Genomic DNA, 14,258 nt, shown 5'->3' on the forward strand with positions numbered 1-14,258 from the left:
CTGGATTGATTAGTAAGTTTGCAGATGACACAAAGGTTGGTGGATTTGCGGATAGCGATGAGGACCATCAGAGGATACAGCAGGATATAGATCAGTTGGAGACTTGGACGGAGAGATGGCAGATGGAGTTTAATCCGGACAAATGTGAGGTAATGCATTTTGGAAGGTCTAATACAGATAGGAAATATACAGTAAATGGCAGAACTCTTAAGAGTATTGATAGGCAAAGAGATCTGGGTGAACAGGTACACAGGTCACTGAAAGTGGCAATGCAGGTGGAGAAGGTAGTCAAGAAGGCATACGGCATGCTTGCCTTCATCGGCCAGGGCATTGAGTTTAAAAATTGGCAAGTCATGTTGCAGCTTTATAGAATCTTAGTTAGGCCGCACTTGGAATATAGTGTTCAATTCTGGTCGCCACGCTACCAGAAGGATGTGGAGGCTTTGGAGAGGGTACAGAAAAGACTTACCAAGATGTTGCCTGGTATGGAGGGCATTAGCTATGAGGAGATGTTGGAGAAACTTGGTTTGTTCTCACTGGAACGACGGAGGTTGAGGGGAGACCTGATAGAAGTCTACAAGATTCTGAGAGGCATGGACAGAGTGGATAGTTAGAAGCTTTTTCCCAGGGTGGAAGAGTCAATTACTAGGGGGCATAGGTTTAAGGTGCGAGGAGCAAGGTTTAGAACATAGAACATAGAACATTACAGCACAGTACAGGCCCTTCGGCCCTCGATGTTGCACCGACCAGTGAAACCAATCTGAAGCCCATCTAACCTACACTATTCCAATATCATCCATTTGTTTATCCAATGACCATTTAAATGCCCTTAATGTTGGCCAGTCCACTACTGCTGCAGGCAGGCATTCCATGCCCTTACCACTCTCTGAGTGAAGAACCTACCTCTGACATCTGTCCTATATCTATCACCCCTCAATTTAAAGCTATGTCCCCTCGTGCTAGCTATCACCATCCGAGGAAAAAGGCTCTCACTATCCACCCTATCTAATCCTCTGATCATCTTGTATCTTTAAAGGAGATGTACGAGGCAGATTTTTTACACAGAGAGTAGTGGATGCCTGGAACTCGTTGCCAGGGGAGGTAGTGGAAGCGGATACGGTAGTGAGTTTTAAGGGGCATCTTGACAAATACATGAATAGGATGGGAATAGAGGGATATGGTTCCCGGAAAGGTAGGGGGTTTTAGTTCAGTCAGGCAGCAAGGTCGGTGCAGGCTTGGAGGGTGTGGTGTATCTGGATTTCCAGAAGACACTTGACAAAGTGCCGCACCAAAGACTGCTTCATAAGATAAAGGTGCATGGTGTTATGGGTAATGTATTAGCATGGATAGAGGATTGGTTAACTAACAGAAAGCAAAGAGTGGGGGTAAATGGGTGTTTTTCTGGTTGGCGATCAGTGACTAGTGGTGTGCCTCAGGGATCAGTGTTGGGACCGCAATTGTTTACAATTTACACAGATGATTTGGAGTTAGGGATCAATGTGTAGTGTGTCAAAATTCGCAGATGACACTAAGATGGGTGGAAGAGCAAAGTGTGCAGAGGACGCTGAAAGTCTGCAAAGGGATATAGATAGTCTAAGTGAGTGGGTGAGGGTCTGGCGGATGGAGTACAGTGTTGGTAAATGTGAGGTCATCCATTTTGGTTGGAATAACAACAAAATGGACTATTATTTAAATGGTAAAAAATTGCAGCATGCTGCTGTGCAGAGGGACCTGGGTGTCCTTGTGCAAGAATCACAAGGAGTTGGTTTGCAGGTGCAGCAGGTAATTAAGAAGGCAAATGGAATTTTGTCCTTCATTGCCAGGGGGATGGAGTTTAAAAACAGCGAGATTATGTTGCAGCTGTATAAGGTGCTGGTGAGGCCACACCTGGAGTACTGTGTACAGTTTTGGTCTCCTTACTTGAGAAAGGATATACTGGCACTGGAGGGGGTGCAGAGGAGATTCACTAGGTTGATTCCGGAGTTGAGAGGGTTGGCTTATGAGGAGAGACTGAGTAGACTGGGGCTATACTCATTGGAATTCAAAAGAATGAGGGGAGATCTTATAGAAACATATATGATTATGAAGGGAATAGATAAGATAGAATCAGGGAAGTTGTTTCCACTGGCGGGTGAAACTAGAACTAGGGGACATAGCCTCAAAATAAGGGGGAGTAGATTTAGGACTGAGTTGAGGAGGAACTTCTTCACACAAAGGATTGTGAATCTGTGGAATTCCCTGCCCAGTGACGCAGTTGAGGCTACCTCATTGAATGTTTTTAAGGCAAGGAGAGATTAATTTTTGAACAGTAAAGGAATTAAGGGTTATGGTGAGCGGGCGGGTAAATGGAGCTGAGTCCATGAAAAGATCAACCATGATCTTATTGAATGGCGGAGCAGGCTCGAGGGGCCAGATGGCCTACTCCTGCTCCTGGTTCTTATGTTCTTATTAAATGATCAAACTGCACTGGGAGGTGGGAATTCAGTTCTCTAGATCTCTCGTCCTGGTTTCTGGATTAATATTCCTATTTTCTGTGTCATTATTCCCAATTCCCTGTTTCTGGGTGACTATTGTAAGATAAGAATGTGACACATGTAGGGTTAGTATGGGACTGAGTACGATACCACCCACTCAGTGATGTAAGACAGCACATGGCCCACCCAGGATCAGTTGAGTGTTGGACAGAGCTGTGTGTAGCAGCAAGCATGGAGACAGTTCCCGCCTTATACCCTTTACTGTATATTTGTAAATAGTTCTAAGAGACAATGAAGTCTTACAGTTAACCTACACATGATTACGAAAACTTAATGGACCCACTGGACTGTAACCAACACCCACACAACAACTATCCCTGGTTTATGGGTCACTATTCCCAGTCTCTGGGTTTCTAGTCTTATTCCTACTCCAAATCCTTATTGGGGTGTAGGATTCATGGTCATGTGGGAGATCTGGAGGTGGCAGATTGTTTTTGAGGTTCAGTTCTGCTGTTCCTCTAAGACTTTTGAATATATCACACTGTTAACGGTATGTGTTCAGCCTGCTAACTCTTAGATGTAAAGAGTCCACCAGAAGCCTGAGCTCGTTCATAGTGTATATACACAACGACTGGTGTCTGTTAGTGCAACACTTAAACATATGCTTCCATGACACTGATAGTGGGCATCAAGTTACAGGGTAACAATATTAGTTGGATGAACTCGTACCTTGTTGGTTTGCTGGTTTATACCTTGTGAGGTGTAGTGACTGAGCTGGACTTGGTAACAGGACATTCTGGGCAGTCAGTGTGTCTCTGGGTGCTTTAGGTTTTCTGCAGATTGTTTTCTTTACTTTGTCTAATTTGTCCTTGAGTGGGGTTGGGGGAAGAGGGAAAACAAGTCCGTGGGCCTGAGAAGTGACTAGCTGTCATGTTCTCACATTTAACCCTTTGATATTCCTCTGTACAGATCTGTAAAGAAAGCTGGTGTCTGAAACTGAAGCAAGCTCTCCCCACAGCTTACAGAATGGAGAAAACGGTAAGAGGGCATCTCATGCTCAAGGCTTCTACAGTCATTAACCAATGTCTCTTCCCACTGATAAAGCCGAGGTTGTTTTAACTCTCTCCTGAATGAATACTGCATTCCAGCCCCAGGATTGTTGGTTTCTGCTGGAACTGCTTCCTGTACAGAACACTGTTGTGTTTGCAACTTCAGTCTGAACTTTGAGAGTTCAGATTTGTAAGTCACTGAACCCTGTCTTTCAGTATATGCGTGTCTCTCACTCACTCAGAATGAGCTTTGTCCTTTGACAGTCCAGTAACTTTCTTCTGTTCCTTGACTTTGTTCTCTCCTCTGATCTTTGCTCTCTTTTTTGTTTGAATTTCCTAATCTCCCTTTGACGTTCTTCCTCCTGCCACCATCTCTGTGTTGTAATTTAGACTATCTCTGGTCTAAGTGTTTGTACAATTGAACTCTGATCCCCTCTCATTGCCAACGCCCTGTCATTGACAGCCTTGGAAAACACAAGCTTCCAGTCTGCCAACATCATTTGCTCATTTATTTTGTCTGATAACCATGGCACTATTCCAACACAGTCCCCAACCTTTCCCTGGGGTCTCTCTATAAAGCATGTTACCCCTCTATTTCAGTTCTCCCAGACTCCTCGAGGAACAGAGAGGAGGCCAATTCAGCCCCTCGAACCTTTAACATAAGAACAGGAAGAGGCTAGTCAACAGTGGTTGGAAGTATTATGGGATGTTTCATCACATGCTGTGCCACCTCCAACCAGTCACATGTTTTCACCTGGTTACTCAAACAACTCCAAAGATTTATGTTAATTTATAAAGTAAAAAGTTTATTTATTAGTCACAAGTAGGCTTACATTAACACTCCAATGAAGTTACTGTGAAAATCCCCTCGTTGCCAAACTCCAACACCTGTTCGGGTACACTGAGGGGGAATTTAGCACAGCCAATCCACCTAACCTGCACATCTTTGGACTGTGGGAGCACCCGGAGGAAACCCATGCAGACACGGGGAGAATGTGCAAACTCTACACAGTGACCCAAGCCAAGAATTGAACCCGGGTCCCTGGAGCTGTGAGGCAGCAGTGCTAACCACTGTGCCACCGTGCTGCCCCTTCATTATGTCAAAGAAAGTGAAAAAAGTAAATGTTTAAAAATTCCTCATGATTTTACCCTCACATTACCCTCACCAGGGTGCTGCAGAAATAAGGCTTGCGTTTCTATAGCACCTTTCACAACCTTGCTTAAACCAAAACACTTGAAAGAATGAATTGTTTTGAATTATATTCGTTTTTGTATTGTTGGAAATGGGACAGTGAATTTGCAGACAAGAAAATCGCACCAGATATGACAGTCAAATAATCTGCTTTGAAGTTGTAATGTCCAAACTGTGAAAAGGGTGTGGGTTTTTAACAGAAAGGAACGTGGTTTGCACACACAGATCCACAATAACACACAACAGGTTTTATTGAAAGATGTTTTCTGCTCTGCACAGAATACAAAGTAAAAATAAAACAGCAGCCTGTGGCAACACCCTAATGACATCACCATCAAATCATGATCTCCGTATGTAAGAGATTGTTTTAGAAGCAGTTCAAAGATGGTTTACTTGACTTGCATTTCTGAGATGAAGATTTTCTTATGAGGAATATTTGAATAATAAGTTGGGCCTGTATCCATTGGAGTTTAGAAGAATGAGAATGGGAATGAGAATGGGGCAAGTGGCACAGTGGTTTTCACTGCTACCTCAGTGCCAGGAACCGGGTTCAGAACCTGAGTGACTGTGTGTGGAGTTTGCATGTTCTCCCTTTTCCTGCATGGGTTTCCTCCAGGTGCTCTGGTTTCTTCCCACATTCCAAAGATGTGCAAGTTAGGTGGATTGGCTAAGCTGAGCTAAATTACCCCTTAGTATCCAAAAATGTACAGGTTAGGGGGATTAGTGGGGTAAATGTGTGCGGTTACAGGTATAAGGCGTGGGTGGGATGCTCTGTCACAGTTGGTGACTCAATGGGCTGAATGGCCTCCTTCTGCACGATAGGTATTCTTTGAATGGAAGGTGATCTTACTGAAATACAAGATCTTGAGGGACCTTGACAGAGTGGTTGCTGAAAGGAGTTTTCTTTCATAGGAGACAGAGCTTAAAAATAATTGGTCTATTAAATGGCGGATGAGTCTTAAAGGGTCAAATGGTCTACTCCTGCAATTGATAGGTTTACAAAACCATGTTGATTCTGCCAGATTGTATTATGGTTTTCTAAACAACCGGCTATATCTCTTTAATAATGAATTTTAGCAATTTCATATGGCAGAAATTGGACTAATTGGCTGATAGTTTCTTCCTTTATGTCTTCCTCTTTCTTGAATAGAGATGTTACATTTGCAGCTTTACAATTTGTTGTGGCATTTGCAGAATCTGGCAAATTTTGTCCTCTTCTCCCCCTCCTTCCAGCAGCTAGTATTGTCCCACATGTTATCTTTGGTTATTCGCTCCGTTATGCTGCAGCTGATTGTAAATTACTGCATCTATGTCTGGGAGCAAGTTCAAAATCAACAACAGGTCGAGGAATAAATCAGAAACTAACCTGGAAGTAGCTGATGATGCCTTTTAAATAGCACTGATTGGTTACCCTTACTGCTGTTCAACATATGTGCATTTGTTTGAGGGTAAGAGAGGTTATTAGTGGAAGTCCAAAATGGCACAGCTGATATCAAATCAGCATTACACACGGATTTGGATCATGATTAGGGTAAGTTTTTCACACAGAGGGTGGTGGGCGAGTGGAATCAGCTGCCGTCAGTGGTGGTGGAGGCAAACTCAATAGGGTCTTTTAAGAGACTTCTGGATGAGTACAAGGGACTTAATAGGATTGAGGGTTATAGGTTAGCCTATATAAGCCTAGGTAGGTAGGGACATGACCGGTGCAACTTGTGGGCTGAAGGGCCTGTTTGTGCTGTATTTTTTCTATGTTCTTCTATGTTCTATGTGATCAGCTCTTAAAGCAACCTGCATACCTTTTAAATATACAGCAGAAGTAAAATTAGTTTGGGGATAAATATTGGCTGAGATGCAGCAAGGAACTTACCTACTCTTCTCTTATATCTCCAGGATAGGCACCTCAGTTTTAATGACTCAGCTGGAAGATAGTATCTGTGACAATGCAGCACTCAGTATTGTGCTGAGAGTATTGGCCTGGATAATGGGCTGAGTAATTTTTAATTTAAGGACAATGACAGGTGGCAACACTTGTGACCTCTTCCAAGGTGAAGACCCATCCTGGAACGTTTGATCACAAGTCTCTCCCATAGATTGTGGTACAGGATTTGTTCCAGCCTCTTGTCAATACTCATCTCCTTTATCCTCTTTCTTTCCCTCAGGATGGTCCCATCTTCCAGCCCAAAATCTTCCTGGTTTCTAAACACACGAGTGTTCAGCTAGCAGAACAACCAAGTGGAACGTTCCGGAAGAGGACTCCACCACCAATGGAAGTAGTCAGAGCTTCTCCTTCTGACAGTCCTCCCACACTGAATGACTTCATCCCTACTCACCTTCAGAACCAGCTGAGCACTCAGATCCACTCGAGCCCAGAAACAGCCATCAATGGATGGAATGAAACACTAGCGCCTGTTCCGGTAATGAATTCAGGCTAAGTCCCTGTGGCTACAGGCTTGTCCCTGTATAACACTGGCTTACAATACTTGGGAGCAAGGTCGGAGCTGAGAAATATAAGGGGCAGTGGCAACTTAGATATGAAATTGGCTGAGTGACAGGAAACGGAGAGGAATGTTTTGTTTTGACCGGAGGAATGTTTATAGCTCTGTTCTCCTGGGGGTTGTCAGCGTTAGGACCCCTGCTTTTCCTAACGGATATGAGTTCACCTAGACCTTGGTTACAGGACACAATTTCAAAATTTACAGCCAATACAAAACTTGGAAGTACTGTGAACTGAAAGGAGGATCGTTAAACTTGAAAGGACGTAGACAGCTTGGTGAGCTGGGCAGACAAGTGACAGGTGAAATTTAATGCAGTGAAATGTGAAGTGATTCACTTTGATTTGATTTGATTTATTATTGTCACATGTATTAACATACAGTGAAAAGTATTGTTTCTTGCGCGCTATACAGACAAAGCATACTGTTCATAGAGAAGGAAAGGAGAGAGTGCAGAATGTAGTGTTACAGTCATAGCTAGGGTGTAGAGAAAGATCAACTTAATACAAGGTAAGTCCATTGAGTGCATGGTTAAAAAGGCATGTGGCATCCTGGACTTTATAAATAGGGTAAGAAGTCTCACAACACCAGGTTAAAGTCCAACAGGTTTATTTGGCAGCACTAGCTTTCAGAGTCTCAGGCTCCTTCATCAGGTGAGTGAGGACTTGTGTTCACAAACAGGGCATATACAGACACAAACTCAATTTACAAGATAATGGTTGGAATGCGAGTCTTTACAGGTAATCAAGTCTTAAAGGTACAGACAATGTGAGTGGAGAGAGGGTTAAGCACAGGTTAAAGAGATGTGTATTGTCTCCAGACAGGACAGTTAGTGAGATTTTGCAAGCCCAGGCAAGTCGTGGGGGTTACAGATAGTGTGACATGAACCCAAGATCCCGGTTGAGGCCGTCCTCATGTCTGCAGAACTTGGCTATCAGTTTCCGCTCAGTGACTCTGCGTTGTCGTGTGTTGTGAAGGCCACCTTGGAGAACGCTTACCTGAAGATCAGAGGTTGAATGCCCGTGACTGCTGAAGTGTTCCCCGGCTGGAAGGGAACACTCCTGCCTGGTGATTGTTGAGCGGTGTTCATTCATTCGTTGTCGTAACATCTGCATGGTCTCTCCATGCCTCGGGACATCCTTTCCTGCAGCGTATCAGGTAGACAACGTTGGCCGAGTTGCAAGAGTATGTACCGTGTACCTGGTGGATGATGTTCTCACGTGAGATGATGGCATCTGTGTCGATGATCTGGCACGTCTTGCAGAGGTTGCTGTGGCAGGGTTGTGTGGTGTCGTGGTCACTGTTCTCCTGAAGGCTGGGTAAAACAGTGACCATGACACCACACAACCCTGCCACAGCAACCTCTGCAAGACGTGCCAGATCATCGACACAGATGCCATTATCTCACGTGAGAACACCATCCACCAGGTACACGGTACATACTCTCGTGACTCGGCCAACGTTGTCTACCTGATACGCTGCAGGAAAGGATGTCCCGAGGCATGGTACATTGGGGAGACCATGCAGACGCGACAACAACGAATGAATGAACACCGCTCGACAATCACCAGGCAGGAGTGTTCCCTTCCAGTCGGGGAACACTTCAGCAGTCGCGTGCATTCAGCCTCTGATCTTCGGGTAAGCATTCTCCTAGGCGGCCTCCACGACACAGGACAACGCAGAATCGCTGAGCAGAAACTGATAGCCAAGTTCCACAAAGATGAGGATGGCCTCAACCGGGATCTTGGGTTCATGTCACACTATCTGTAACCCCCACAACTTGCCTGGGTTTGCAAAATCTCACTAACTGTCCTGTCTGGAGACAATACACATCTCTTTAACCTGTGTTTGGCCCTCTCTCCACTCACATTGTCTGTACCTTTAAGACTTGATTACCTGTAAACACTTGCATTCCAACCATTATCTTGTAAATTGAGTTTGTGTCTCTATATGACCTGTTTGTGAACACAAGTCCTCACTCACCTGATGAAGGAACCTGAGACTCCGAAAGCTAGTGCTGCCAAAGAAACCTGTTGGACTTTAACCTGGTGTTGTGAGACTTCTTACTGTGCTTACCCCAGTCCAACGCCGGCAACTCCACATCATTTATAAATAGGGGCAGAGAGTATAAAATTACAAAGTTACGTGAAAATAAAACACTGGTTTGACCTTCGCTGGAGTATTACATCCAATTCTGGACACCAGACTCTAAGAAGAATGTGAAGATGTTAGAGAGATTCAGAAGATTAGTTCCAAAGGGAAAGAACTGAAGTCATGGAGATAGATTGGAGAAATGAGGACTTTTTCCTTAGATAAGAGAGGTTGAGACAACATTTGATCGACGTGTTCAAAATCATGAGGGATCTGCACAAAATGGAAACGGTTCCCATTGGTGGAAGGATCGAGAACCAGAGGGGAGAGATTTAAAGTAATTAACAAAAGGAGCATATAGAACATAGAACATAGAAAGCCACAGCACAAACAGGCCCTTCGGCCCACAAGTTGCGCCGATCACATCCCCACCTCTAGGCCTATCTATAGCCCTCAATCCCATTAAATCCCATGTACTCATCCAGAAGTCTCTTAAAAGACCCCAACGAGTTTGCCTCCACCACCACCGACGTCAGCCGATTCCACTCACCCACCACCCTCTGAGTGAAAAACTTACCCCTGACATCCCCCCTGTACCTACCCCCCAGCACCTTAAACCTGTGTCCTCTCGTAGCAACCATTTCAGCCCTTGGAAATAGCCTCTGAGAGTCCACCCTATCCAGACCCCTCAACATCTTGTAAACCTCTATCAGGTCACCTCTCATCCTTCGTCTCTCCAGGGAGAAGAGACCAAGCTCCCTCAACCTATCCTCATAAGGCATGCCCCCCAATCCAGGCAACATCCTTGTAAATCTCCTCTGCACCCTTTCAATGGCTTCAACATCTTTCCTGTAATGAGGTGACCAGAACTGCGCGCAGTACTCCAAGTGGGGTCTAACCAGGGTCCTATAAAGCTGCAGCATTATCTCCCGACTCCTAAACTCAATCCCTCGATTAATGAAGGCTAGTACGCCATACGCCTTCTTGACCGCATCCTCCACCTGCGAGGCCGATTTAAGAGTCCTATGGACCCGGACCCCAAGGTCCTTCTGATCCTCTACACTGCTAAGAATGGTACCCTTCATTTTATACTGCTGCTCCATCCCATTGGATCTGCCAAAATGGATCACTACACACTTATCCGGGTTGAAGTCCATCTGCCACTTCTCCGCCCAGTCTTGCATTCTATCTATGTCTCGCTGCAACTTCTGACATCCCTCCAAACTATCCACAACACCACCTACCTTGGTGTCGTCAGCAAACTTACCAACCCATCCCTCCACTTCCTCATCCAGGTCATTTATGAAAATGACAAACAGCAAGGGTCCCAGAACAGATCCCTGGGGCACTCCACTGGTCACTGACCTCCATGCAGAGAAAGACCCCTCCACAGCCACTCTCTGCCTTCTGCAGGCAAGCCAGTTCTGGATCCACAAGGCAACAGCCCCTTGGATCCCATGCCCTCTCACTTTCTCAAGAAGTCTTGCATGGGGGACCTTATCGAACGCTTTGCTGAAGTCCATATAGACCACATCCACCGCTCTTCCTTCGTCAATGTGTTTGGTCACATTTTCAAAGAACTCAACCAGGCTCGTAAGGCACGACCTGCCCCTGACAAAGCCGTGCTGACTACTTTTGATCATACTAAACTTCTCTAGATGATCATAAATCCTGTCTCTCAGGATCCTCTCCATCAACTTACCAACCACTGACAATGGCGACATGAGGAGAAACTTCTGGAGGCAAGTTCAATCAAGGCTTTCAATGAGGAATTAGATTATCAGAAAAGGAATTGTGTGCAGAGTTATGAGGAGAAGCCAGGGCAGTGAAATTAGGTCAATTGTTCCAGCAGAGGGCCAGCAGACATGATGGGATGAATGGCCTCCTGTGCTATAATCATATGATTCTATGTTGGCTACAGTTCTGTTGCTGTCACACACTGGGGTACAGTACTTGTGCATTCAAGGCCAATACTGTGTGTGATACCTGACTGTAGGTGTGATTCTGTTGCTTTTACTTTGATTTGTGCTGAGACGCAGTGGGTACATTTGGAGATGTGCAACAGAACATTTGAGTCAGGGGTCTCTGTTTATTAATCGTTAGTCGTTCACATAATCTGGCTCACACTCTCTCCTTTTCTCTTTTGTTTCTCTTGCTGTTGCCTGCATATTATTCTCACTCTTTCTTTCTGTACCTGTTCTTCCCGCTCTCTTTCTTCTCTCTCCTTTCTCAATCTTGCTCTCTCAATATGTCTCGGAATCCTCTCTCCGTGTCCTTGTCGTCTGTTCCTGCACGTAACACTCTGTCTTTCTCTGTCCTTTCCTTCCTTTAACCCTCTCTTTGCCTCACAATCCCTCATCTCCCATCTGCCTTCTCTCTTTCGGCCCTCTGTCCTCTCTTACTCCCATCCTCCCTCTCTCCTTCATTCTCCCTCTATCTTCCCTTTTCTCTCTCTCCCTTCCTCTTCCTCGCGCTCTCTCTCTCTCACTCCTCCTCTTACTCACTCAATTCCTTTCTCTCTCTTTCTCCCTCCTTTCCTCTCATTCTTTCACCCTCTCTCTCTCCCCTTTCCCTCCCTCCCTAATACCTCAGGTTTCTTTGATCAATGGAATTGAAAGACTCTCTGCAGGTCCAGATGCAGCACTCGCACATCACCCCAGGGGTAAGTGATCATTTATACATCAAGCTCAGAATGAGGTGTACAAGGGGAGAGACATAACAGAGTGTTAGCACACAAAACATTACCATCCATTTGCACCTGACACTTCAGACAGTGTAGGGAGTGTTTTACTCTGTATCTAACCCCGTGCTGTACCTGTCCTGGGAGTGTTTGATGGGGGCAGTGCAGAGGGAGCTTTACTCTGTATCTAACCCCGTGCTATACCTGTCCTGGGAGTGTTTGATGGGGACAGTGTAGAGAGAGCTTTAATCTGTATCTAACCCCGTGCTATACCTGTCCTGGGAGTGTTTGATGGGGACAGTGTAGAGAGAGCTTTACTCTGTATCTAACCCCGTGCTGTACCTGTCCTGGGAGTGTTTGATGGGGGACAGTGTAGAGGGAGCTTTACTCTGTATCTAACCCTGTGCTGTACCTGTCCTGGGAGTGTTTGATGGGGGACAGTGTAGAGGGAGCTTTACTCTGTACCTAACTCCGTGCTGTACCTGTCCTGGGAGTGTTTGATGGGGGACAGTGTTGAGGGAGCTTTACTCTGTATCTAACCCCGTGCTGTACCTGTCCTGGGAGTGTTTGATGGGGACAGTGTAGAGGGAGCTTTACTCTGTATCTAACCCCGTGCTGTACCTGTCCTGGGAGTGTTTGATGGGGACTGTGTAGAGGGAGCTTTACTCTGTACCTAACTCCGTGCTGTACCTGTCCTGGGAGTGTTTGATGGGGGACAGTGTTGAGGGAGCTTTACTCTGTATCTAACCCTGTGCTGTACCTGTCCTGGGAGTGTTTGATGGGGACAGTGTAGAGGGAGCTTTACCCTGTATCTAACCCCGTGCTGTACCTGTCCTGAGAGTGTTTGATGGGGACAGTGTAGAGGGAGCTTTACTCTGTATCTAACCCCGTGCTGTACCTGTCCTGAGAGTGTTTGATGGGGACAGTGTAGAGGGAGCTTTACTCTGTATCTAACCCCGTGCTGTACCTGTCCTGGGAGTGTTTGATGGGGACAGTGTAGAGGGAGCTTTACTCTGTATCTAACCCCGTGCTGTACCTGTCCTGGGAGTGTTTGATGGGGACAGTGTAGAGGGAGCTTTACTCTGTATCTAACCCTGTGCTGTACCTGTCCTGGGAGTGTTTGATGGGGACAGTGTAGAGGGAGCTTTACTCTGTATCTAACCCCGTGCTGTACCTGTCCTGGGAGTGTTTGATGGGGATAGTGTAGAGGGAGCTTTACTCTGTATCTAACCCCGTGCTGTACCTGTCCTGGGAGTGTTTGATGGGGACAGTGTAGAGGGAGCTTTACTCTGTATCTAACCCGGTGCTGTACCTGTCCTGGGAGTGTTTGATGGGGGACAGTGTGGAGGGAGCTTTACTCTGTATCTAACCCTGTGCTGTACCTGTCCTGGGAGTGTTTGATGGGGATAGTGTAGAGGGAGCTTTATTCTGTATCTGCACTCTACCTTGTCCCTGTAAGACACTGTGCTCATTGCCTACTTTTCAAACTCCATTGTAGTGGATACCGGAACAGCGCAGAATAAAAGTAGACCTCGACGGGAAAAGGTCTGGATAAAATATGATGGTGCTGGTCCAATGGATGAAGTGGGAATGCCGATTGCCTCCAGGCCGGTGAGTGAAGATACTGAGTTAGGAAATGACTGACTCACTGTGACTCTATTCTTCATGGGGAGAGTCAGATGGACAAGCACAAGATACGTAACAACGTTCCAATCAAAATCATCCACTCAAAACCTTGAACAGAACTCTCCCCGCACTCTGGATTACTGCCTGTTCCTAATCCCAGACTCTGGATTACTGTCCATTCCCAGTCCCGACCTCTGGATTTATTGCCCATTCCCAATCCCGGACTCTGGATTACTGCTCATTGCAATCCCAGACTCTGGATTACTGCCCATTCCCAATCCTGCATCTGGATCACTGGCCATTCCCAATCCTGGACTCTGGATTACTACCCGTTCCCAATCCCGGACTCTGGATTACTGCCCGTTCACGATCCCAGACTCTGGATTACTGCCAATTCCCGATCCCAGACTCTGGATTACTGCCCATTCCATTCCCAGACTCTGGATTATTGCCCATTCCCACTCCCAGACTCTGGATTACTGCCCATTCCCAATCCCAGACTCTGGATTACTGCCCATTCCAATCCCAGACTCTGGACTTACTGCCCATTCCCAATCTCAGACTCCGGATTACTGCCCATTCCCAATCTCAGACTCCGGATTACTGCCCATTCCCAATCCCAGACTCTGGATTACTGCCCATTCCAATCCCGGC

General features: G+C 45.9%; 1 protein-coding gene across 3 annotated transcripts in view; it reads left to right on the forward strand.

Annotated features, from left to right (window-relative positions):
• The window catches only part of LOC144510205 (vinexin-like), a 97,156-nt gene that overhangs the window by 23,448 nt on the left and 59,450 nt on the right, over positions 1-14,258 (forward strand). For all 3 annotated transcript variants that reach the window (XM_078239698.1, XM_078239696.1, XM_078239697.1), the window contains exons 2-5: positions 3,444-3,512; positions 6,875-7,129; positions 11,891-11,960; positions 13,477-13,589. In XM_078239698.1, the coding sequence (XP_078095824.1) occupies positions 3,501-3,512; positions 6,875-7,129; positions 11,891-11,960; positions 13,477-13,589 (450 nt within the window). In that variant the 5' untranslated portion in view covers positions 3,444-3,500. The remainder of the gene's footprint in view (positions 1-3,443; positions 3,513-6,874; positions 7,130-11,890; positions 11,961-13,476; positions 13,590-14,258) is intronic.

The sequence above is a fragment of the Mustelus asterias genome, chromosome 22 (genome assembly GCF_964213995.1).
Source record: "Mustelus asterias chromosome 22, sMusAst1.hap1.1, whole genome shotgun sequence".
NCBI lineage: Eukaryota > Metazoa > Chordata > Chondrichthyes > Carcharhiniformes > Triakidae > Mustelus > Mustelus asterias.